The sequence below is a fragment of the Dromiciops gliroides genome, chromosome 1 (assembly GCF_019393635.1).
Source record: "Dromiciops gliroides isolate mDroGli1 chromosome 1, mDroGli1.pri, whole genome shotgun sequence".
In the NCBI taxonomy this organism is placed as follows: Eukaryota; Metazoa; Chordata; class Mammalia; order Microbiotheria; family Microbiotheriidae; genus Dromiciops; species Dromiciops gliroides.
The window spans coordinates 427,452,376-427,476,043 of record NC_057861.1 but is presented as its reverse complement, the minus strand read 5'-3'; the positions used below and the strand labels follow the sequence as shown (position 1 = coordinate 427,476,043).

The 23,668-nt window shown below is 40.4% G+C and overlaps 1 protein-coding gene across 1 annotated transcript; it reads right to left on the bottom strand.

Moving 5' to 3' along the window:
* Nucleotides 1–210: 210 nt before the first annotated feature.
* On the bottom strand, nt 211–22,190 carry CENPH (centromere protein H). Its single transcript, XM_043996743.1, has 10 exons — nt 21,966–22,190; nt 20,230–21,920; nt 18,500–18,555; nt 13,512–13,560; nt 11,514–11,585; nt 10,413–10,469; nt 8,478–8,541; nt 5,624–5,675; nt 3,530–3,693; nt 211–757 (listed from the first exon to the last, which is right to left on the bottom strand). Exons 1-10 carry the CDS (start codon nt 22,188–22,190, stop codon nt 665–667), a joined length of 2,523 nt encoding a protein of 840 aa, XP_043852678.1. The 3' UTR covers nt 211–664.
* Nucleotides 22,191–23,668: the final 1,478 nt, after the last annotated feature.

Genomic DNA, 23,668 nt, shown 5'->3' with positions numbered 1-23,668 from the left:
GGCCAATGTAGGAATTAATTTTGTTTGACCATGCATATTTGTTACAGGGCTTATAACAACCAAAAAACCCTTTATCTAAATTAAAAAAAAAGGGAGCTGAACTAAATTTATAAATCATTAGCTAATTTATAAGATGCACAATTTGAAATTAATGTTTAAAATACTAATGTAATTAGTAATACAAATAACAATTATAATTTAATCCATAACTTTATTGAAGTTTTAAATACCATAAAAAGATCAGTATTTTGGAAAATGTACTGCTTTTAAAGTGGGATATAACCACTATTTTCTAGAATAGTCAATAAACAATATGCCAAGGAATAACAACCAGGGCTACTTGGATATGGAGTAGATTGTCTGATGAGGTAGCAAGTGCTTAGTCATTGTAAGGGTTCACACAATGACTAGATTACCATCTATAGCAGATTTTATAAAGAAGATTCCTCTATTAGGTGAGAAGTTCGACTTTACCTTAAGGAATGCTTCTAACTCAAAGATCTCGAATTCAGTGACACAATGTCATTTTAACAACTGACACAATGGCTCTGAAGTTACTGTTACTGAAACAAATGTTTTAAGAATCTGAATTGTTCAAATAGTGGCAAAAATATAGTTTCTCCTGAAATTTACTATTTAATTGAATGTAAACAAGTATAATTTTTCAAATGGAATTTAAGTTTTTCTCAAGCTGCAAAATAAGGGCCTTTAAGTCTGCATCTGCTGCCCAGTCGATCTTCGCTGCCATGACGATGTGCTATAATGAAAATAAAGATAGGTATGCTAAATATTCTTGGAGTATTACAGCTGACATTTTAATATGAGTGCTTTCTATTATCATTAAAATTATACTAATTATTTTCTCTGTACTTATTTTGATTATGGGGCATGAATTTATTTACTGAGGATGAAGTCATGGACCTTATAGTTGTGGGAAGTTTAGATGTTAAAAATGAATATTTGTTCTTATCAGGGGGTATTTTCTGATTAAAATATTTATGGAAAAGGAAATGGTTGGTTGGGATTAGATGTTTGTGTGGTTGTTTTTTAAACATAGGAACAGCAAAAAAGAACAGTAAGAAACTTAGAGATAGGTGGAGCAGTGAACAGAGTACTAAGCAAGGAAGACCTGAGTTCAAATCCTACAGATACTAGCTCTGTGACCCTAAACAAGCCACTTAACTCTCTGAAACTGTTTCCTCATTTGCAAAGTGAGAACAGTGAAGATTAATGAGATAGCATACATAAAGCAATTTGTAAACCTTAAAGTGCTATTTAAATGCTAGCTATTATTATGAATCAGGGTCAGTTTATATGTACTGTGAAGTCCCAACATTTGCCAGATTAAGTAAAAATGTACTTCTTTTTTAATACTGACTGATGAACTTCGGTCCTCATTCACTGACAGGAAATAACAACCAAGATAACAAACAAAAAACCTAATTCAACCAGAGATGACAAAGGGTTATATAGTGAAAGAACAGAATGAAAAAGCTCTATTAGTAATTATTATTTCTTGATAGAAATAAAAAAACCCATAAGATTAAGTTAGCTATAATAAGACTTTTTCTAAAGGTTAAGTTTCTCTTACAGTCTTAGTGGATTAAAGTCCCCTTTTCTTGAGCTCCCTGAAGTAAGGTCCTCTTTTTAGTAGCTATATTAGCTTTAGTACCTATTTGGTAAACTATATTAGTCGATCTACATGTCCCTTAAAGGTAATACTTCTAATTGCATATGTTACACCTGTAGAACAAGACTTCTAAGGCAGACAGACAGGTTGACAGACAGTCCCTAATCCAAGAGAATATCAGATATAACTGTCATACCCCTGACAAGCACACACTTTATTTTTTTTTAATTTTTTTTTGGGGGGAATGGGGGTTAATTGACTTGCCCAGGGTCACACAGCTAGTAAGTGTCAAGTGTCTGAGGCCAGATTTGAACTCAGGTACTCCTGAATCCAGGGCTGGTGCTTTATCCACTGTGCCACCTAGCTGCCCCCCAAGCACACACTTTAAATGTTGGCAATAGCAGCTAGGTACATTTGTAAAGCCCAAGAAACACTAATCAAATGACCTTGTCCAAATGGAATATTTTCAAAACAAATCCCTCAAGATTTCTCTAATTTGCATCCTTTTTTCTGTTATAAATAAAAAACAAACTCTGTGAATTGTGAGAAATATAAATAATTGGTATCTTGGGGAGATTCAGTACTTCTCCCTTCTTTCTAGGTCCTTTAGTTTTTTTCTGGAGGTCTTTACTGATAAGATTGGACTAACCTAGGTGGAAGCTACTGTGCTCTGCTCAGCTTGGGTGTGGTCTACATTCTTTGAGCTGGATTTGAACTCAGGTTCTCCTGACTCCAGGGCTGGTGCTCTATCCACTGCACCACCTAGCTGCCCCTGCTACAGCCTTCTGAATATTTAACTGCAACATATCTTTAATTAGTGAAAATCCAATCAACCTATGACAATTCCCCATTTTATCTGAAGTCTCAAGGTGTCATAAAACATGTAACTTAAATGGTCTGTTTTTAAAAAAATATACAAGTATACAAATATATAAAAATATACAAGGTATTTAGGTATATAGAGAAAGGTTGTTAACCTCTTTTTGTTGTCATGGACCCTTTTGTCAGTCTGGTGAAGCCCATGAACCCCTTTCCTCAGAAGGGTTTGTTGCCTACATTCGTAATTGAAGGAAATGCTAAAGTTCCATTCGAAGTTAGTGAAAATAAAGATGTGATTTTCCACCCATCCAAGTGTATAGGCTCCTGAAATCCATGGACCCCATAGTATATAGATGAAAGAATAAAAAGAGAGAGAAGGGAAAGAAAATTAGATTTTTAAAAATCTTTTTTTTTTGGGGGGGGGGGGGCAATGAGGGTTAAGTGACTTGCCCAGGGTCACACAGCTAGTAAGTGTCAAGTGTCTGAGCCTGCATTTGAACTCAGGTCCTCCTGAATCCAGGGCTGGTGCTTTATTCACTGTACTACCTAGCTGCCCACAAGAAAATAAGATTTTTATAAAAAAGTATGAATATTCACGTTATATACATTTTTTAAAAGTAGAATGGGCTGCCTCAATGGATAAAGGTTTCCTCTCAATTAAGAGCTTCAAGAAAAAAAATAGATGACTACTAGTCAGGTGTTCTATAGTGGATAAGTATTACTTTTTAGATGTAGGTTGTACCTGATGACTCCTAAGGCCCCTTCTAAGTCTGAAATTCTGTGATTCTATTAAACGCTTAATTAATATAAGTCAAAGAACCTTAGCACTGAAGGGGTCATAGGGACCATCCCTCTTATTTAACAAATGAAGAAACTATAAGCCAAAGATGTTAAGTGAAAAAACCAAGATCACAAAGCAAATCACTGGCTGAGAAGGGACTTGAACTCAGGTTCCTACCCTCTTGGGCCCATGAGCTTTCTACTGTACCAATCATACTGTCTCCCATGAACAATTGGGTTAAGACAAAGAAGTTCCTCCCCCAACACAAATTTTGCACCCCATATTCACACATTCATTACCTGAAAAACATTTTGAATAATGGTAGTTGTATCTATTTCCTTTTGTAGGCTTTTCTTTATTTTAATTAGCGATGCACTATTTTCCAGGAGGTTTAATTCATCTTTTTTCTTTTTATTCTCAGACTGTATTTCTAGTAACTTCTCTTTCCCAGCTTTTTTAAGCACTGTTAAATTTAAAGTAGAAGACAAAATATTACAATGATAAAATGTAACAAATCAGAATCTAAGTATATAAAAGTACATTTACAGTATTGAAATCTGAGGTACATTTTAGGCAAGAGAAAGGAAATTTTCAACAGCAATAAGGCAGTCATTCTCAAGGTGTTTTCATCCAAAAATTACTTTCTCAATGTCAAAAGACTCTTGTTGTATAACCTACCAATTTACCATCTAAAATTATTTAGTATTCAAGTTCATATTGCTTTAAAATTTTTCTCCCATAGAAGCATCTACTAGTACAACTCCCAGAATATTAGTGTGCAAAACTATGTGGTGCTAAAAATCTATTTAATCTCTCACTTTTAACAGTCACTTCTAGCCTTTAAATAGGTGGATAAATACAATCTAAAGACTTCTGTTTATCAGTTACTGTAATACAGAACTTTATCAAGATAGACAGATCTATATCTTGGAAAGACACTGGAAATGGACCAGTTGGGCCCAGAGTTAAAACGGGAGAAGAGTGGGTCTGTTTGCCTTTTATACATTGCATCATTCAATGACCCTAAACTTCTTCCTCAAAGAGCACCTTTTGTAATAACAAAATTTCACCAATACTGCTGTAGTCTCAGATGTGAGTCACAAAACAAGTTTATAAAGAGCTGAAAATGAGAATCAAGCAGAGGAAAATAGAAAGGCACATGGTATAATATATCACATATAAGGTATGATAAACAATGTCAAGAGTTAAGAATGCCATCAAAAAAACACACGAAGAAAGATGTGACCCCAGGCTTGTCATATGGTGAGAAGAAAAGCTCAAGGATTGGCCATATGGGTCACTGGCATCCTAGTAACATCAAAAGAACATGAGCTAACTGTGACCTTCAATTATCCTAGGTTTGGGAGCCCAACCTTTCAACTTGTAGCATCTCCTTTCAGTTTTTGCATTTGGAGTTGTCTGCCCAGTACAGTATTATCTTTAAATTCTGACCTGTTGGGACAAGTTAGATGATGCTAGGGACACAGCTGCTTACAAAGAACAGAAATAGTGAAAACACAAGGTTTTCAACAGAAAGGGAAGGGAACAAGCATTTATTAAGCACCTACTATGTGCCAGGCACTGGGTCAAGTTCTTTACAAATGTTCTTATTTGATCCAGAAAAAAAGAAACTGCCCTTTGGTTCATCCCCAGTGCCCAGAAAACCCAGCCCCAAATGCTTTCAGACATTTAGAAATGTCAGTATTAACATATGTTATGAGATTTAGAATCTCCACCCATTGGTTTCTCAAGGACCAATGGTGAAGCACACTCTCTAACTCCTGACAGAGAGGTAATCAATTCAATTTGCAGAGTCATCCATTTTTTTGGATATGACCAATTCAAGAACTTGTTTTGTCTATGCTCATCTGGTTACAAGGGCTTTATTTTTATTTTTTGAGGAGGGAGGGAAGGGAAAAAGGAAAGAAAATAAATTTTTGTTCATTAAAATAAAAGAACTTGTATCTTCTCCCATATGGTGACACTTTATCATCAATCTAGGAATGTCTGGCAGCCAGAGATACTAGCATACAGAGGCATAAAGTGTAATACAGAACAGATAAGTGCTTGTGCATTTGGACATTTCTGATTATAATTTGGTATGACTTGTAAAGATATGAAAATAGCCACTAACTTTTATTTTTCATGAATTGATTGGGGGGGAGAGGGAGGGAGAAAGAAAGAGAGAGAGAGAGAGAGAGAGAGAGACTGAGAGTTCTCCTGGAGATTAGCAGATTTCCTGTGGTAAAATTAGGAAAAAACATAAAAAGAATCCCAGAGGCAAGATAGGCCAGGAGGGAATATTAAGAGGGACTAACAAAACATACCAATAAAATTCACCCATTCATTTCAATACACAGAAAATAACTGTAAATTAAAGGAATTTTACATACGTAATCTGTTCTTCTGAATTTCAAGCATTTTCTCCTCCAGCTTCTGAGTTTGCTGTTATTCAAATTAAAAAACAGGAAGTAAGCATTATGCTGGCCAACTACACAGCACCATGCTAAATGCCAGGGATGCAAAGAAAGCTATAAGACAGTCCCTGTTCTTGAGGGACTACAAGTCAAACGGGGAAGACAACATTCAAACAACCAAGTACAACCAAGATACATACAGGATAAACTGCAATTAATCAACAGGGTTTTAGAATTAAGAAAGGGGGGGGGGTGGGTGGGCCCCGCAGCTAGGTGTCACAGTGGATAAAGCACCAGCCCTGAATTCAGGAGGACCTGAGTTCAAATCCAGCCTCAGACACTTGACACTTACTAGCTGTGTGACCCTGAGCAAGTCACTTAACCCCAACTGCCTCATTAAAAAAACAAAAACAAAAACAAAAGAAAGACCAGGGGACTAACATCCAGAAGATTTCAAGTCACCAACAGGGCAGCTATTTCATCTTACCTACTCTCATGGCAATAGCTCAGGACCCAGAACTTAAGTCCTGGTGAATGGGCCAAGACTTCAAAACCACCAGTCTTACTTCCAGGAGGGATATGCTGAGGAAGAGAGCCACGGCCATCATCTTGGGGAGCAACCCCAACAGATATCAGGCGTGGAGATTGTTTCTGCAGATTCTTCAGTCACAGCTATCAGACTCAGAAAAGAAAGTTCTTATCATGCAAGTCCTAGGCACTGTTGAATGATTCAGTATCAGTACCTGACTACTTATCAGTGGAAATTAAAGAAGATGCAATATTATCTACTTTGCTGATGTAATGTAAGGACTGTGGGACTTTTCCCTCCAGCTTGCAGCTAAGACCTCCTATACTTTGTTTTCCACATCAGAAATGTGAGCTCCTTGAGAGAATACTAACTTTTCATTTGTATTCCTGGTATCCAGTGTGGTGCTTTACACAGTAAGCTTTTAGTAACTTTTTTCATTCATTCTGGTACATGCTTACCACTTTCCCTTCACTTTATTGTTAGGGTGCTCAGTATTTTAAATAGCTATTTGATTTGAGATGCAACTGAGTACTGGAAAGAAAATGTAATCATGTGGGGCAGCTAGGTGACACTGTGGATAGAGCATCAATCAGCCCTGGAGTCAGGAGGACCCGAGTTCAAATCTGCTTTCATATGCTTACTAGCTGTGTGACCCTGGACAAGTCACTTAAGCCCATTCCTCCCTGTCCCCACCCCCCCAAAAAAACCTCCAAAAAAGAAAATGCAACCAAGAAGACTGAGTTATGTCTTGTCTGATACATATTTAACAGTTTAACTTAATAGTAAGTCCAATCATAATGGTCAAAAAAAGCTCCAGAAACAGAAATGTATATTCAACCCCTTGCCTATACCATACAGTGCCTTTCCAACAGAACTACTCCTAAGAACTAAGTTTATTAATAAACCCGTTAATAAAGGAGAATCAATATTATTTGACATTTTAAAAAACAAACTCAATTTTAATTAAAAGGTTATTTTTTGGGGGCCGGGCAATGAGGGTTAAGTGACTTGCCCAGGGTCACACAGCTATTAAGTGTCAAGTATCAAGTGTCTGAGGCCACATTTGAACTCAGGTCCTCCTGAATCCAGGGCTGGTGCTTTATCCACTGCACCACCTAGCTGCCCCTTCCCCGCCTATTTTTAAGGAACGTAGGTGGGGAAATTGAAAGTGCTAGTTCTGGTTGAATCCAAGTACAACAAATACAATTAAAATATAGTTTTTTAGAGACAAAGATTTCAAAGGAGGCCCTACCTAGTCCAACCCAATACTTTACTCATCTCAAATACTAGAACAGATCAAAGAGCCAATCACCCAACCAAACAAACCAAAACTAACACAAAAAAAGAAGGAACAAGGTTAGATCTATGGATGATACTTACCCCCTGACCTCAATGGGGATTCAAAGCATTTGCTATTTATTAGCAAGTAGGCTATAAGAAAAGCCTAACCACTGACTGATTCCATTTAAGGTCTTACAGATTGGGAATGTGGTTCCTAGAAACATTTTTAAAGATGTTTTAAATTGATATTATCTTATTTCTACATCCCCTTCCTTTTTGAAATACATCCCTTTGACAACAACCTGAACTATGCACCATTTCTACAAATTAAATAAAGCTCAGTGCCCACTACCCCAATTATTTTCTGGACACCAGTTTGGTCACTTGCACTCACACACCAATCAATCAACCAATCAAATCCTTCTGTTCTTAATATTTTATCATTATAGTCATCTCCAGTAAGTTCACACCACACTAAGATATTTCAAGTACATTTGACTAAAGTATGATCAAGTGGTATGCGCTTCAGTGAACTTCTTTCCCTTCAGCAAGTATCCCACTGAAATTCAACTTCACAATTTTTTCCAAATTAAAAATTTTCATTTTATTATAAATTTTATTTTTTAATTTAAAAAATGTATTTAATGCCTATGTTCTTATTGTGTGTAGAGCACTGGAGCAGATTAATTTAGATAAGCATGGTCCATGCCTTCAGAGAGTATAAAGTTGCTTAATATTTATGGATTTAAATTGAGGAGAGAACTCATAAAAATGAAAAATAGGTGGGATAAGGGATGAAGGAGAGAAAAAAATTTTTAAATGAAGCCAAGATAGCTGGGAAAATTATGTTGTTAGTAACAGAAGTATGAAAATTGGGAATGACTGGGACTGGCATAGGAGAGACAACGAAAAGTTAAGCTTAGTACTTAGGTCAGGACTAGAAATAAAGCAGAATCATTAGCAAAGAGGTGATATTTGAAATCACAAATAGATAAATTATATAACATGGAAGATACTTACCTCCTGTGCTTTCAGTATTGAACTATTAGTAGTTAAAATTTTTTTCAAAATTGCCAAGATTGATCTGAACAAGGAACAACAAAAAAAGTCAATTACAATAAATTTACTGCTCATTAACAAAAGAACCAATTGGGAGATAGGGACATATTGATGTTCATCAAATCAGCTGTTTACTATGATAGAAATCCTTCATTTAAGAGAAGAACTGTGTCCACAAAGGTTTAATGGAGAAAGCAAATTGCTGCTAAATGGCACCTTAAAATCTTAGATACTTTTCACTGTAAAAAAATGTTGGTCACTGAAATAATCGAAGTCTTACAATGTACTAAATTTTCTAGTATGTCACATTTAAGGGGAAAATTAATTTCTGACACCATAAATCTTGGAAGGACAATCTCAATTTTTTTTTTTGGTGGAGCAATGAGGGTTAAGTGACTTGCCCAGGGTCACACAGCTAGTAACTTTCAAGTATCTGAGGCCAAATTTGAACTCAGGCCCTCCTGAAGCCAGGGCTGACACTTTATCTATGGTGCCCTTTATCCTATCTGCCCCCGACAATTTGGATTTTAAATAAAACCAGGCATCACTTCTGCCTTACTGCCACTGACAGGAGAGTCAGAGAACATAACAAATTTGACTTTGGCCATACAAAGTTTGTGAGACAAGGTATGTATAGCACAAGAATATAACCAAATTATTTGTTAATCTCTTTATTTTCCTGATATTCATTCATACAAAGTTGCTGATTGTGTGGAACTAAACTCATCTCCCATCAAATGAAAAACTAGCCCAAGGAAAGTCTATTCCTGTTCTCATCTTTCCCAGTTCTTCTCTACTAGCTGCCTGCTCTTTAAACTCAGCGCCTTCAGAAGCACCTCCAAACTTAGCTTAGAGCTCCACCACTCTAGTCCAAGTCCCTAATTTTACCAATACGGAAACTAGGGTTCAGAGAAACTGAATTCACAAATGTCTTTGATTGTCTTTCTGGGACCATAAGAGGAGACCAGGGAATCCTACCCCTTCAAATAAAGGATCCTCTCACAGCCCCTGTTACTGCTGTACCTGGAATGGTTCCACTCCACAGTATACCTGCATTAATCAGGTTTACTCTAATCTTGGATGTATGTAAATAAGTAATCCCTATTTCTTTGCTCTTATACATCTCTACTTCCCTAATAACATAATTTCTCTCTATGCTCCTCAGAGACTCTCATTTACTAGTCATACACTTAACAACAAAAAACCCACTCAAACGAAACCCATAAAAATGGTGGTTTTTTCCTTCAATGCCTAGTGTGTATCTCTGATATCCATTAACTTATAGTTCCACCTGTTCATCATAATTTTAATAATTTTAATTTTAATAACCTGAGAAATCAAAGAACCTTTACTCAAGCAGATTTTGTTCAAGTTTATTTCTACTGTGGTAAAAAATGGAAGTTTTAGCTGAATCATTTGAGAGTTGAGCGCATGCTACTCAATCGGCTTTTGAAGGACCGCCCTTTTGGGGTGGAGTCAGTGATGAACTTCCAGCATACCAGCTTAAAACTGAGGGTGGAAGGGAAGTTCGGTCTCTCTGGTGTTTCAGTTTAGCCATGGCGGCACATGCTTTTGGTGTTCGGTGCTGGTTCTTGGCCTGGCAGGCAGTTTGGGATTCGGCGAGTTTTATAAAGGAATATGGACTAAGCTTAGATCTAAGATTATTCATTTGTATTTCTACTTTCCTATTTCCCTAATTGGTATCACCTTTTGTTGTCTAATTAATTCCCAAACAATAAAAACGAATCCCTCCCTGATTAAAGCTCAGAGGCTCCTTTTTCTTAGTGGTCTGGGAGATATATAAGGGAAAAGTTAAAAGGGGGAGTTTAATGCTCGTATATCCAATTTTAAATCTCACACTACCCTCATCAAGTCAAGGAAAAATTAAAATCTTACTCAGATTCACTGTCGTTCATTTCCAGTTTTTTCTGAAGGGCGTGTGCAACCTGGACCCTGGAATAATGTAAAATGTTCTATTAAATGATAAGGAAAAACATTCAGGAGAAATCAACTAGAGTAAACAGCATCATGGATTGTGAATCTTCCCTTGAACGTAGGATACACCTTTCTGTTGTTTTTTTAAATTAAAGCATGTGGCAAATACTTTGATACTACACAGATCATCTTGATTCCTAAACCATCCCTCTACTACAGTAAGTATAGGACAAAATGCACACACTATGTACTTCCCTTCTGGTTTTGCTTTGGCTTAGTAGAAGATCTTCAGAAGTTGCTGTGGCCAAAAAAGTTCATCACCTCATGCCCCACACCCTGAAGAGCCTCTCTAAATTCACCTATGCTAGTCCTCAGATGACAGTCACAGTTCATAATCAGACCTGTCCTTCCTTGAAAGTCTTCCCAGCCAGGAAGACTGCCCCAGCTTATTTATGCTCTGTTGGCAACAGCACCTCCATATCACAAGATGGTACCAGGAAACTGATCCTTCTCTCTAACTCAATAAACGATCCCATTGGGGTTTGAGTGGTTTTTGCATTGCATCTACAATTAGTTCTGTATGATGAGACAAGGTAAGATTTAAGAGCAGGACCAATAACTTAATATGACAAAATTCCACTAACACAAAAGACTGCTGCAATTTCTACTCTTTGGTCTACATACTTAAAAAAAATGTTGCCTTCATATGAGATTCTAATTATTTTTCATTGAGAATGACTAGCCTTTTGCAGTTATTAGAATAGTAGCTAGGATTTATATAGTGTTTTAAGGTTTGCAGAGTACTTTATAAATATTATTTCATTTGATCTTTACAACAAAAGGTGCTATTATTATCCCAATTTTATATATGAAGAAATTGAGACAGAGAGAGGTTAAGTGACTTGCCCGGGCTGGAGTTTCTGAGGCCAGATTTAAACTCATGTCTTCCTAACCCAAATTCTGTACTCTATCTACCATACCACTCAGATGTTACTTTGAAAGAACATATTGAGAAAATAACATCTTTTATGTTTGTTGAGTAACTTTAAAATCTCAAATTACCTTTTTAAAGCTAGAGTTTTCATTTCTAACTCAATCTTCACCCCTTCCATTTTCTTTTCTAGATCTTCAATCCTGTTAACAAGAACAACAAAAGTTAAAGGAAGTATTTTAAGAACTGCAGGAAATTGCTTTGTATTTTTGTAAAGTTTCAAATACACTATTATTGGTAGAAACCAATTTATTCTGTGAATGAGAAAAAAAGGCGCTATCTTATGCTATAATAAATGCTGAAGGGAATAAAGAGAATGAAACATTTTCAATTAACTATATTTTAGACAAATATTTATTATTTCTACAGTCAAATTTCCACATCTTAGCCTTCCTTTAGAGCTAAAGTTAAGTCCTGTATGAATCCTGCATGAAGTCTCTTCTGACCAATCTAGTCCTCAGTGATATCCCTCTTATTTCAACTACTTTACTTCTCATACAATTTAGCACTAATTGCATTTATATCTAGTGTTCACTATTACTTAATTCAGAGTCATCTTGTCTCCCAAATGGAACCATAAGCTTCAGTATTAAATGACTATGTCTCTTATTTCTATATCCCCCCCCATAGTACCCAGGACAGTGCCAAACATAATAAGCACTCCATAAAAACAACCATTCACACTCAAATAATGACTAGCATTTATATAGCACCTTAAAGTTTCCAGAATCTATTATGAATGTTATCATTTCTCAAGCACCCTGTGAAGTAGGCATCTCTATTTTACAGATGAAGAAAGAGGCCCAGAGAGATTTATTTGCCCGTGGTCATACAGGCAGTGTCAGAATAGGAATTTGAACCCAGGGCTTCTGACTCCAAGTCCCAGTCTCTTTCAATTATATCAAATTGCCAGTCATTAAGTATATACTCCTAGATGTACAACAGGACTTCAGGAAAGGAAGTGGGTAACAAGGAGTAGAGATTTCTATGGAAAAAGAATACCTAAGCTGTTCTTGAAGGATGGGAATTTTACCATGTAGAAGGGAAGGGAGGCAGGGGTGGGGGAAAATGGGACATGTGAGCATCCATTCATCCTGGGCCTAACAAAGGCATCTCTCCATCTTTTCCTGTTACTGCTCCCTTCTTCCCAATAGGATGCTTGGCAGACCAAAACCTCTGAACACTATGCTCACACCCCACCTGAGGTGGGGTCAGATATGGTAGAGATGGTAAGCATTCTTTGGAAATGAGCTGTCCTGATGAATAACTTCAAACTCAACTGACCATCTACATCTAGGCCCAGACTTGGGCACCTTGCCATCTTCCCTGCTTCCACATGTGGACCACCCTTTGCTTTCCCACTACTTGCTCTGGGAATTATCATCAAAATAATAGTACCCTTAGCTCTGGAAAGTGCGACAGTCAACTGCCTTCTGGCTCACCCACAATCCCCGAGATCCCCCAGACCAAAACACTCTTTCGGTCCTCACTTCCCTATGTGTTGTCTCTCCACTATTAGATTGTAGGCTCCTCGGGGGCAGCTAGGTAGTGCAGTGGATAAAGCACTGGCCCTGAATTCAGGAGAACCTGAGTTCAAATCTGACCTCAGACACTTGACACTTACTAGCTGTGTGACCCTGGGCAAGTCACTTAACCCTCATTGCCCCACCCCCCCCAAAAGACTGTATGCTCCTCAAAGGCAGCACCTTTCTTTTTTATATTTGTATCTGTATCTGTGAATGGAACAAAAAATTCAAAGATTTTTGGATGAGACTAAGTACCATTGAGACCCAAGATAAAGTGAATGGAAAACAATGTCCTAAGAGGAGAAAGGAACAACCTTTCCCTCCCCCCCCCCCCCCCTTGCAGGGCAATGAGGATTAAGTGACTTGCCCAGGATCACACAGGGGAACAAGTATTTATAAAGTGCCTACTATGGGCCAGATACTGTGCTAGGAGCTTCACTGGTATTATCTCATTAGATCTACACAATAACTCTGTGAGGAAGATGAAGGGAAATTTAACTAAATCCATGTAAAGTCATACAAATGGAAACCAAGAATACATACCTTTGAACTAAGCTGCCTTCTGTGAATTCTTCTGTAGAACTCTCTTTACCTACAAAATAAGCAATATTTCAAAGTTACTAATATATAAAAATACGTAACTTCTACTGAGGAACATACATACAAAACAAAAAGTTTTTTCACCAATATCAGGCCTCCCAAAAGGCTGAGTACCTTTAGTACCTGGTCTAGATGTTCTAAGTTAAAAAGGGAGAAAAGGAAAAGCACACTTAAGAAACATACCAATCTAGCTTTCTCTTGGAAAGAATAGGGATATGGCTATTTTTGTGACAGGCTAACACTAGGCCTTGTAAATACTTATTCTTAGGACAATATCTGACATATTGGTTTATAAGCAAGTTTGATGGAGGGGACTTGTAAGTTTTAATTATGAGAATTTGCAGAATCAGCAACAGCAAAAGGTGAACAGGATAAAAAAAGGAAAAAGAATAAAGGAATCATTTTTAAATAGCTGATATCAGAGACTCCCACAGACATTCAAATACTTCATATCCTCGCCTAAATTTGTCTTTAGTTAGAGAAATTATATTTTCTGACGCATAAATCTTTTTTAACAAACATTTTTATTTAGTTTTTATTTCCAAATTCTATCCCTCCCTTCACTTCCCCTCCCTGAGGCAGGCAGTAAGTAATCAGATATAGGTTATATTTGTGTAATTATGTAAAACATTACCATATTGGTCATTTTGTATAAGAAGACTCAAATAAAAAAAAAGTTCAAGAAGGAAAGTAAAAGACAATATGCTTCAGTCTGTGTTTGATCAATATCAGTTTTTTCTGGAGGTAGATAATATGCTTCATCATTATCTTTTGGGATTGCCTTGGATCACTGTATTGCTGAGAATAGCTAAGTCACTCAGTTCTTCATCAAACAGTATTACTGTTACTGTATACAATGTTCTCCTGGTTCTGCTCATTTCACTATACATTAGTTTATGCAAGTTTTTCCAGGTTTTTCTGAAATCATCCTGCTTGTTATTTCTTATAGAACAATAATATTCCATCACAAGCATATACCACAGCTTGTTTAGCCATTCCCCAATTGACGGGCATCCCTTTGATTTCCTATTCTTAGCCACCACAAAAAGAGCTGCTATAAGTAATTTTGTACAAATAGGTCTTTTTCTCTTTTTGGAGATGTCTTTGAGATATAAACCTAGCAGTGGTATTGCTGGATCAAAGGGTATGCAAAGTTTTATAGTTCCAAATTGCCCTCCAGAATAGCTGGATCTATTCCTAACTCCACAGTGGATTAATGCCTTAGTTTTCCTACATCTCTTCAATGCACACACCTTTTAAAAATGTATCTTTTAATCATCATTTTAAAATATAAAGACGTTGTGAAAAAGTACAATGTCAGTACAGATTATGCCTAGATTCATAATAGAAAGGGTGGCCAAGATCCTTGCCATTACAAACTTCCAGTGGGAAAATGACAAGAAGTGATGGGCTAAGTCCTATAATCATTCAGCAAACAAACATTTAGCTTAAATAACTGCTATGTGTCAGGTACTGTTGCTAGGTGCTAGAGATACAAGGCTATAAATAAAGCAATACTTACATTCTATCAAGAGAAACAAGTACACATAAAAGTATAAACAAAAGGAAGCAAAGGGAATTATGTCTAGAAGAAGAGAGACCTACAAGGCTCAGTCCCAGATATCAGGTCCCCCTTCATCACCCCTTCACTCCTTGATGAAACCTGCCTTATAAAAAGGTAAGGAAAGTACCATAAAAGGCTAATTTTATGATTGAGTCATTGGGAATAGGTCTCAGATGAGTCAGAAAGGGGATCTGTAGAACATGATCCTGTTCAGTTGTTTCAGTGACCCCATTTGGGGTTTTCTTGGCAAAGATATTGGAGTGGTTTGCCATTTCCTTCTCCAGATCATTTGAGAGATGAGGAAACCGAGGCAAACAGGGTGAAGTGACTTGCCCGGGGTCACTGGGTTAGTAAGTGCCTGGGCCTGGATTTGATCTCAGGAAGATGAGTCTTCCTGACTTCAGGCCCAGCACTCTCTGCACTATGGCGCCACCTAGCTGTCCCAATGGCCAAATTCAAGCATAGCATTCATTGAGGGGGTAGAGGTACACAAAAGGTGATAAGGATTTACTGTAATTCTTGGCTTCAACCTAACATTCTGTTCCGTTCTTTATCCCTTTTGTGGATTTTCCTTTGTAAAGGAATATTCCCAGAAATCCTTGCTTTAGGAATTTAAAAGCTATATGTGAACAGGGAGGAGACTTCAAGCTAACTAAACCAAATGCTTTCCTACTCTTTCAAATATGCTCCTTGAGGCTTCTGAAAATCTAAGAGAATTTTAGCTTATGACCGATATCCTCAATTTGGTTTGCCTATATCTACTCTTGAGCAGCTAGGTGGCGCAGTAGACAAAGCACTGGCCCTGGAAGCAGGAAAACTTACCTTGCTCAATTAAAATCTGGCCTCAGACTCTTACTAGTTGTGTGACCCTGGGCAAGTCACTTCACTCTGTTTGCTACAGTTCCTCATCTGTAAAATGAGCTAGAGAAGGAAATAGCCAACCACTCCAGTATCTCTGCCAAGAAAACCTCAAACGGGGTCACAGAGTCAAACACAACAGAACACCACCTATGCTTTTCTTCATCTAACCCATCCTGTATATATACTTAGGTTGTCTTTCCAAAACATTGTTTTCATCATGCAATCCCCTGCCTGCATCCCCAACTTGAAAATAATCATTGCCTCCCCATCTTCAATCTAGTATTCAAGGCTCACCATAACCTGGCCCTGTGTCATCCATCTCCCACTTCATAAAAAAAATTTTCCCACTGTTTCCAACAAGATGCTATTTCCAAATGAGCTGTGAACTCCCTTCTTCCTCCCTATGCTTATAAAAATCTTAACTATCTTTCAAGCCTTAAAACAACCTTACCTTTTGCAGCCCATAATGACTTTCCCATTCTCCCTTACATAACAAAATGATTAGTCTATAACATTCATTTTAACCCTCAATCCTTCAGATGCTTGTCTTGAGGCATATGAAACACCCGAAGGCAAAATATAAAACAAACTTCACTTTTTAATGTGTATATCTTGTTTGCATAACTAGATTAATAGGGATTACCAGAAAGCACTTTAAAAGTATAACTGATCCAAGCCTCTCATTTTACAGCTGAGGAAACTGAGGTCCAGAGAACCGATGCAACTTGCCCAAGGTCATACACACAAAAATCAATGGCAGAACTAAGATTGGAACTCAGGTCTGACTCAAACATACTACTTTTTCTACTGTAACACACTCTCTCCAAAAGAAGGCCAACAAACAAGTCTAAATTTTATTTTGTAGTGCTGTTAGGCACAGAAAAGATAGGCACAAAGTAGACAATGAATATTTGAACAAGCACATTTGTAAAGCAGATTTCCTTTCTCCTAAACAATTTATTTATTTGTTTTTAGTGAGGCAGTTGGGATTAAGTGACTTGCCCAGGGTCACACAGCTAGTAAGTGTTAAGTGTCTGAGGCCAGATTTGAACTCAGGTATTCCTGACTCCAGGGCCAGTGCTCTATCCACTGCGCCACCTAGCTGCCCCTCTCCTAAACAATTTAATGGCAGCTAGGTGTCACAGTGGGTAAGAGTGTCAGGTCAGGAGTCAGGAAGACTCATCTTCCTGAATTCAAACTTGGCCGGTGGAAATTTATTTTGATTTGGGGACCCTACCTTTGGGCTGAGATTAGAAAGTCTTAGGCCCTCAGGGGTCTCTTCTGTGTGGGAGGTGCTGGTGCCCCTCCCCCTCTGCTTCAACTGAGCCAAAAAGCCCTGTGGGCTGTACAAGACAGGTCAGACAGCTAGGGGAAAAAAGCCCCCAGCTCCCTCCGACCTGAGTGGAGCTATCTAAAAGATCCCAGATAGCCTGTGCTGAGGCATGGGATGCTTGAGCATCCCCCCCCCAGCCCCAGTCGCAGCCCTGGCTGGCAGATTAGCTTGGTGTGTGGGTGCAAAAAGCCCTGAGATTTGAGTGGAGAAAAGATATATATATATATATATATATATAGACCTGGGGGTTTGACTAAGAAAGGTGGGGAGAAGAGGTCAAGAGGCGACGGACGAGATTAGAAAGGCTGGAGACAGAGAGACAGGAGGATTGGGGGCTGCTGATGAGACAGACAAGATAGAGAGACCGGGGTTGGAGAAGACAGACAGGGGGCTACAAGGACGCAGGAGAAGATGAGAAGGATTAGGAGCAGAGAAAAGAGAGGCCAAAGGGCAGGCTGACGGAGCAGACAGACAGAAGGTCGGTGAGAGAGAAACACAGGGGTTCAGTGGTGGCAGTAAGGAAAGGAAAATTAGAAGCAGGGGGATTTACAAAGTGAAAGGGGCTCGGAGTTAGAATAAAGGACCTGAGTGCCCTAAGGCAAGAGGCGGCTAAGGCCCTTATTGTATTAAAGAAGTCCGAGGTGGGAAAGAGATGCACTGCAATGCAGTCAGGTTGTATATTTTATTTCCCTGTATTCTTAATTTTAAATAGTATCTCATAAATAAACTCTGCTTTGATTATTTAGTTAAGAGGCTTCTTAATCTTTTGCTTATCAATTTGGGAGTGGAGCAGTGTGGTGGAATTTTATAAATGGCCCACATTAAATTAACAGCAGTCAGATAGGCAGTCAGTCAAAAGTCCCCAGATTTGTCACCTCAGTCAGATTAGCCCCCCAAATTAGGCTAGTCATCAAAATATTTTCACAGGCCTCAGGCACTTTCTAGCAGTGTGACTCTGTGCAAGTCACTTAACCTTATTTGCCTCAGTTTCCTCATGTGTAAAATGAGCTGGAGAAGCATATGGCAAACCATTTCTGTATCTTTGTAGAGAAAAAAACCTCAATGAGGTCATGAGGGGGTCAGATACAACTGAACAAAAACAATTTATCAATTTTCTATTATTCTCTCTAGAATCAAAGCTGAAGATACAAAGTTAAATGAAGACTGACTTACTTGCTTCAACCTCTGCCTTATATTCCAGTAGCTGTTGTTTAATCTGATCCTTTAGTCTATAAAGGGAAGAAAAGCACTGTTAGAACAATAGTGAGTTCCACAAGAATACTATGTTATATACATTACTATATACAGATATAGATATACATTAAAAATACTCCTATATATTTCCATAGGAATACTATTTGCTCAAAAAGTTTGCCCAACAACTAAAATTTTCCAAAGATCAAGAGAAAATGTAATATGTGAAAATGTACAAAGAACTAAGCTTTTTGGTTTACCCATTAAAAAAACTAGTCAATGGCTATTTAAGGTCAAGAACATGTAAAATGTTTTTTAGAGGAAGGATTGTGACCTGCTGACCTCAGTCTCCAAAGAAATAGGTCATGGTTGGGGGCAGTTATTGAAACACTGGAAAGGACAACCAAGAGAAGGTTAGCTGCTTGAAAAGTATTTAAAAGCATCTGTCACATACAAGGTGATTGTTTCAATGCTTCTAACTAATTCAAAGCACACTAGGAAAAACGGGAATCATTATGCAAATAATGGTAAGAAATCAGCAAGCAGTTTTATGAAGCATTCACAGGAACATGGCACGAATTTCAAATACAGCGCTTCTCTCTGACAGGGATATCATTCCTTTGCTTAATCATTAAAGTCCTGGAGAGAAGTAGTTTGGGGAAACAACAGATGCTTTAAACATTGCTTGAAGTTTGATGATTAACTCAATACTACTCAGTGAATCAAGAACAGTGCTTTCTTTCTTTCTTTTTTTTTTAAGTGAGGCAATTGGGGTTAAGTGACTTGCCCAGCCAGGGTCACACAGCTAGTAAGTGTTAAGTGTCTGAGGCCGGACTTGAACTCTGGTACTCCTGACTCCAGGACCGGTGTTCTATCCACTGCTCTATCCACTGCCATCTAGCTGCCCCCAAGCGCTTTCTTTTTGAAAAAAAATTTTTTGTAAGGCAATTGGGGTCAAGTGATTTGCCCAGGGTCACACAGCTAATAAGTGTCACGTGTCTGAGGCTGAATTTGAACTCAGGTCCTCCTGACTCCAGGGCCAGTGTTCTATCCCAGTGCTCCACCTAGCGGCCCCAAAGATGGTGCTTTCAAAATAAAAGACCCTTTTTGAAGATTTAAAGATAAAAGGAAATTTTTGACAAGAAAAACAACCAAATATTCTCAATTAGTTCTATGAAACTGCTATATAATTTAAATCCTTCCAAAAGCAGGGACTTACTATTTATAGTATTCCTTTGGTTCCCAATAAATTGCTTTAAAAGGTGGAGTGACCTCTCCATTAGTCAAACAGCTTAGCCAATTAAAATCTATTTGCCTAAAAACAGCTTACTTATCTATGAGAAGCCTTAGCAACAGGCAATAAGGATGAAACATTAAGATTTGTGAAAGCCCCCATTTTCAAGGGTCTGCCCTGCCTAAATCTTAAATTTCAGCCTCTAAATTCTCAAATTAAGAAGAACACCGCTTTTGTCCAGATTAGAAAATAAGAAACCAGTACACTAGTGGAAAAGTGAAGCTTGAAAGAACAAGTCAGTCCTCCAGCTGCCTGGGCTGGGCTATTTCCTAAGATCGAGACAGGTGCACACATATCACTACGCTTCTTGGGGTTTCAGTCTCCTAATGTGTAAAGGGGTGTTGGGATTCTCTAATAGAAACCTGCTACCAACTCTCAATTCTACGATAAACTGGGTAGAGGACGGGGTAAGAACCTGAGCAGCTGTCGGATCATATTGCAGTCTTCATCCTCTTCCCTTTTCTCTTCTTCTCCACTCTCTTTCCCATAGGAGGAAGCAGGAGGGGACTCATCTCTGCTACTACTGGTCAAAGCCCCCTGGGCGCTGCCGTCCCCGTTTTCAGCGTCCCCGCTCAGGTCGGGAGCTGGCCGCTGTGACCTCCGCACCAGCTTCTCCTTCCCTATGTTGCCCGACGTGCCAGTCCGCACTTCGTCTCCAGCACCAGCTTGGTGCGTGGTCTCTCTGATGCGTGGCGCCTTCCCATCCTCCCCTCCAACCACGTACTTGCCAGGGGCAGACGCCGACGGCCTCCGGGCCCAGGAGTCCAATACATGCTTCTCTTCCTCCCTCACTTTCACATCCCCTCTAGCGTTACTCCCGGCACGCAGGGACCCGGCGCCCAGCTCCGAGGCCGCCTCCCTCTGTCCCTGGGCCTTCTTGCCCGTGCTACTACTTGTGGCGCTCCGAACTTTTGCATCCCCGCCAGTGCCGCGCCTGGGGCGCACGGCCCCTGTGCCCCGCACTTCCTCCTCTTCCTCTCCAAGATTCAAGTCCCGACCAGTGCTTTGCTTGGTATGCAAAGCACTGTAGTCGTGCCCTTCTTCCTCCTTTTTTTCCCGGGTGTACTTGCTTAAGCTCAGTTTGCTGCCTGGAGAACCTGTCTTTCGGATGCCCACCTCGTCCTCCTCCAGAGCATTCTGGAAGACTCTGGTGTTGCGCTTGGCCCGCACATCCTCCTGGTCCCCCTGTGCGTTCTTGCCGGTGCTGTGCTCCGCCCGCCCAGATCTGGAGCTCCGTACTTCCTCCCCATCTCCTCCAGCGTTCCTGCGGTCACTGCGCTTGGTACGCTGGGGTCCGGTTCTTCGTGGTTCCTTCTCCTTCCCTGGGGTGTACCTGCCCGAGAGAGGCGTGGTGCTGGGCACCGCTTCCTCTTCCTCTTCCTCCTCCTCCTCTCCTGCAGCATTCCTGCGGCCACTGCACTTGGTGAACGGGGACTGGATGCTCGGCGCTTCCTTCTCCTCCTGGGTGTCCTTGGCAGAGCTGCGCTGGGATCCGGTGCTTCGTGCTTCCTTCTCCTTCTCCTTCTCCTTCCCAAGGGTGTACCGGCCCGAGCGAGGCATGGCGCTACGCACCTTTTCCTCCGCTTCCCCTCCGTCCTCCTCTCCTTCCTCTTCCCGAGCGCTTACACCCGGGTTGTGTAGTAAACGCCCGGGTCTGGGGCAGGTGCTAGGTGTGGCGTTTGGCACCACTTTCTCCTTCTTTTCGTTCTGTTCTTCACCTCGAGCATTCCGGCGGCCACTGCGTTTGGCGTGCTGGGACTGGATACTCCGCGCTTCCTTCTCCCCAGGGGCGCACCGGCCAGAGCGAGGCGTGGCGCTGGGCACCCGTTCCTCCCCTTCTTCTTCTTCGTCCTCCTCTTTCTCTCCCAGCTCCTCTAAAGCCCTCCCACTGGAGCTGCGCAGGTCACGCCTGGGCCGTGGGCGGGAGCTAGGCGTGGCGCTTGGCACCGCTTCCCCATCGTCCTTCTCCTCCTCCCCTCCACCATTCCCGCGGCCGCTGCGCTTGGTGCGCCGGAACTGGATGCTAGACGGTTCCTTCTTTTTCCCCCGGTCGTACCCGCCAGACCGAGGTGGGGCGCTTGACACCCATTCCTCCTCCTCCTCCTCCTCCTCTTTCTTTTCGTCCTCCTTCTCTGCCTCCTGAGTGCTCACACCCGAGCTACGCAGGGCTCTCTTGGGCCCGCGGCAGGAGCGCGGCGTGGCGTGCCGCCCCTCCTCCTCTTCCTCTTCCCCCGGCGCATTCGGACGGGAGTTGCGCCGGGCACGCAGCGGCTGCTGGGCGTCCCGCACCCCTTCCTCTTCCTCACGCGTTTCACCGACCCCGGCCCTGTTGGAGCGACGCGTGGTCGGCCGGGTCTGGGCGCCCCGCCCTTCCATGCCGGGACTGGGGACCCTCCCGAGAAAGCGACCAAATTTCCCGCGTTCTGCGACGTTTGGAATTTGTTAGGTCACGTGTCGCAGCAGGAGGAGACAGAGGCGGGGCTGGTCGGCTGGGGGCGGACCCAGTATTGGGCTTCAAAATCCTCGGCTCTGGACTCCCAGAGCACGGCTGCGATTCTTTCATTATATCTAGCAAACCTTCTCTCTCCTTACACTCCCTCTGCCCTTGGTCTTTGTCCGTTCGTGCTATAGAAAGAGCACTGGGACTAGTTTCATAAATTCAGATCTGGAAGGGACCCCGGAGATCACTCCAATGGGACTTTTCCAAGGTCACACAGCCTGTACCTAACAGGTGTGGGATTTTGTTCCTTTTTTAAATTCGACCGCACACCTCCTGGGGGAAGGGGAAGGTAGAGGAGGGTAAGTTTAGGGAAGCGGGGGAGGGAGAGAGGAGAAGAAAGAGAGAGAGATCTAGCAGATATTTTAATAATTTTGAGTTCCCCCATAACTATGTCGTGTGCCAGGCGTGAGTCAGGTGAAAGTACCCCCGAATTAATGACTATTTTCTATGAATTACCTTACCAGGCAGGTGCATTGGACACAGAGCAAGACTTTGGAAAATAGACGTATTAATCTCGGGGGTACTTTGACAATCTATTTGGTAATCTCTCCTCTTTCTGCCCAGCTGGTCTTTGGAGCAGCTCTAGCTACTTAACACAATACTTGCTTAATTAAGAGTCAGAAAAACTGCTAAGGGCCCACATTCCAAGATATTCACAAGTCATTACCTCTTTCAGCTTCGGTTTCCTCACTTGTAAAAGATAACGAAAATACAGGCTTTGTCTGCTAGGGTTGTGTAAGGAAAAAGTGGTTTGGTATGCGATATATAAATGTAGATTATTTTCTTATCCTCATTTATCCGATTGGACACAGCCCCTTACTCTTCTTGTCTCTAGAGCTCTTTTTGTCAATTGTGATTTTTCCCCTCCTTTAAAGATATCGTTCTTCTTAAAACCAGTAAATGTACCACCTTTTTTCTAGGCCCCTTTTATTTTCTCATAAAATAAGTTAATATTTTTCTAATATTGAATATTTACCAAATTCTACCCAGAGTTTAGGGGGACCTGTGTAAGAGCAAAACAGAGGTATGGTCTAAGTGGAAAGGGCACTGAATTTAATCTTGGGTTAGACTCTCAAAGGAGGAAACTCAGATTTGAAAACAATCCACCCCAGGAAAGGCATTTTAAAAATCTACCTGAGGGGCAGCTAGGTGGAGAAGTGAATAAAACGCTGGCCCTGGATTCAGGAGGACATGAGTTAAAATCAGGCCTCATACACTTGACACTTACTAGCTGTGTGACCCTGGGCAAGTCACTTAACCCTCATTTCCCTGCCTCCCCCCTCCCCCCCAAAAAATCTACCTGATAAAAGAATGGAAGAAATAATAGAATCTTATAAGAGACCAACAATATTCA

Excerpts from the sequence above, each read along its gene's own strand:
- CENPH (XM_043996743.1), bottom strand. The coding sequence starts at position 22,190 with ATGGAAGGGCGGGGCGCCCAGACCCGGCCGACCACGCGTCGCTCCAAC. Across the intron at positions 21,921-21,965 it reads GAGCCCTGCGTAGCTCGGGT|GAGGAGGAGGAGGAGGAATG; the intron begins GTGAGCACTCAG and ends AAGAAAGAGGAG. Across the intron at positions 3,694-5,623 it reads AATTCAGAAGAACAGATTAC|TGCTTAAAAAAGCTGGGAAA; the intron begins GTATGTAAAATT and ends TAAATTTAACAG.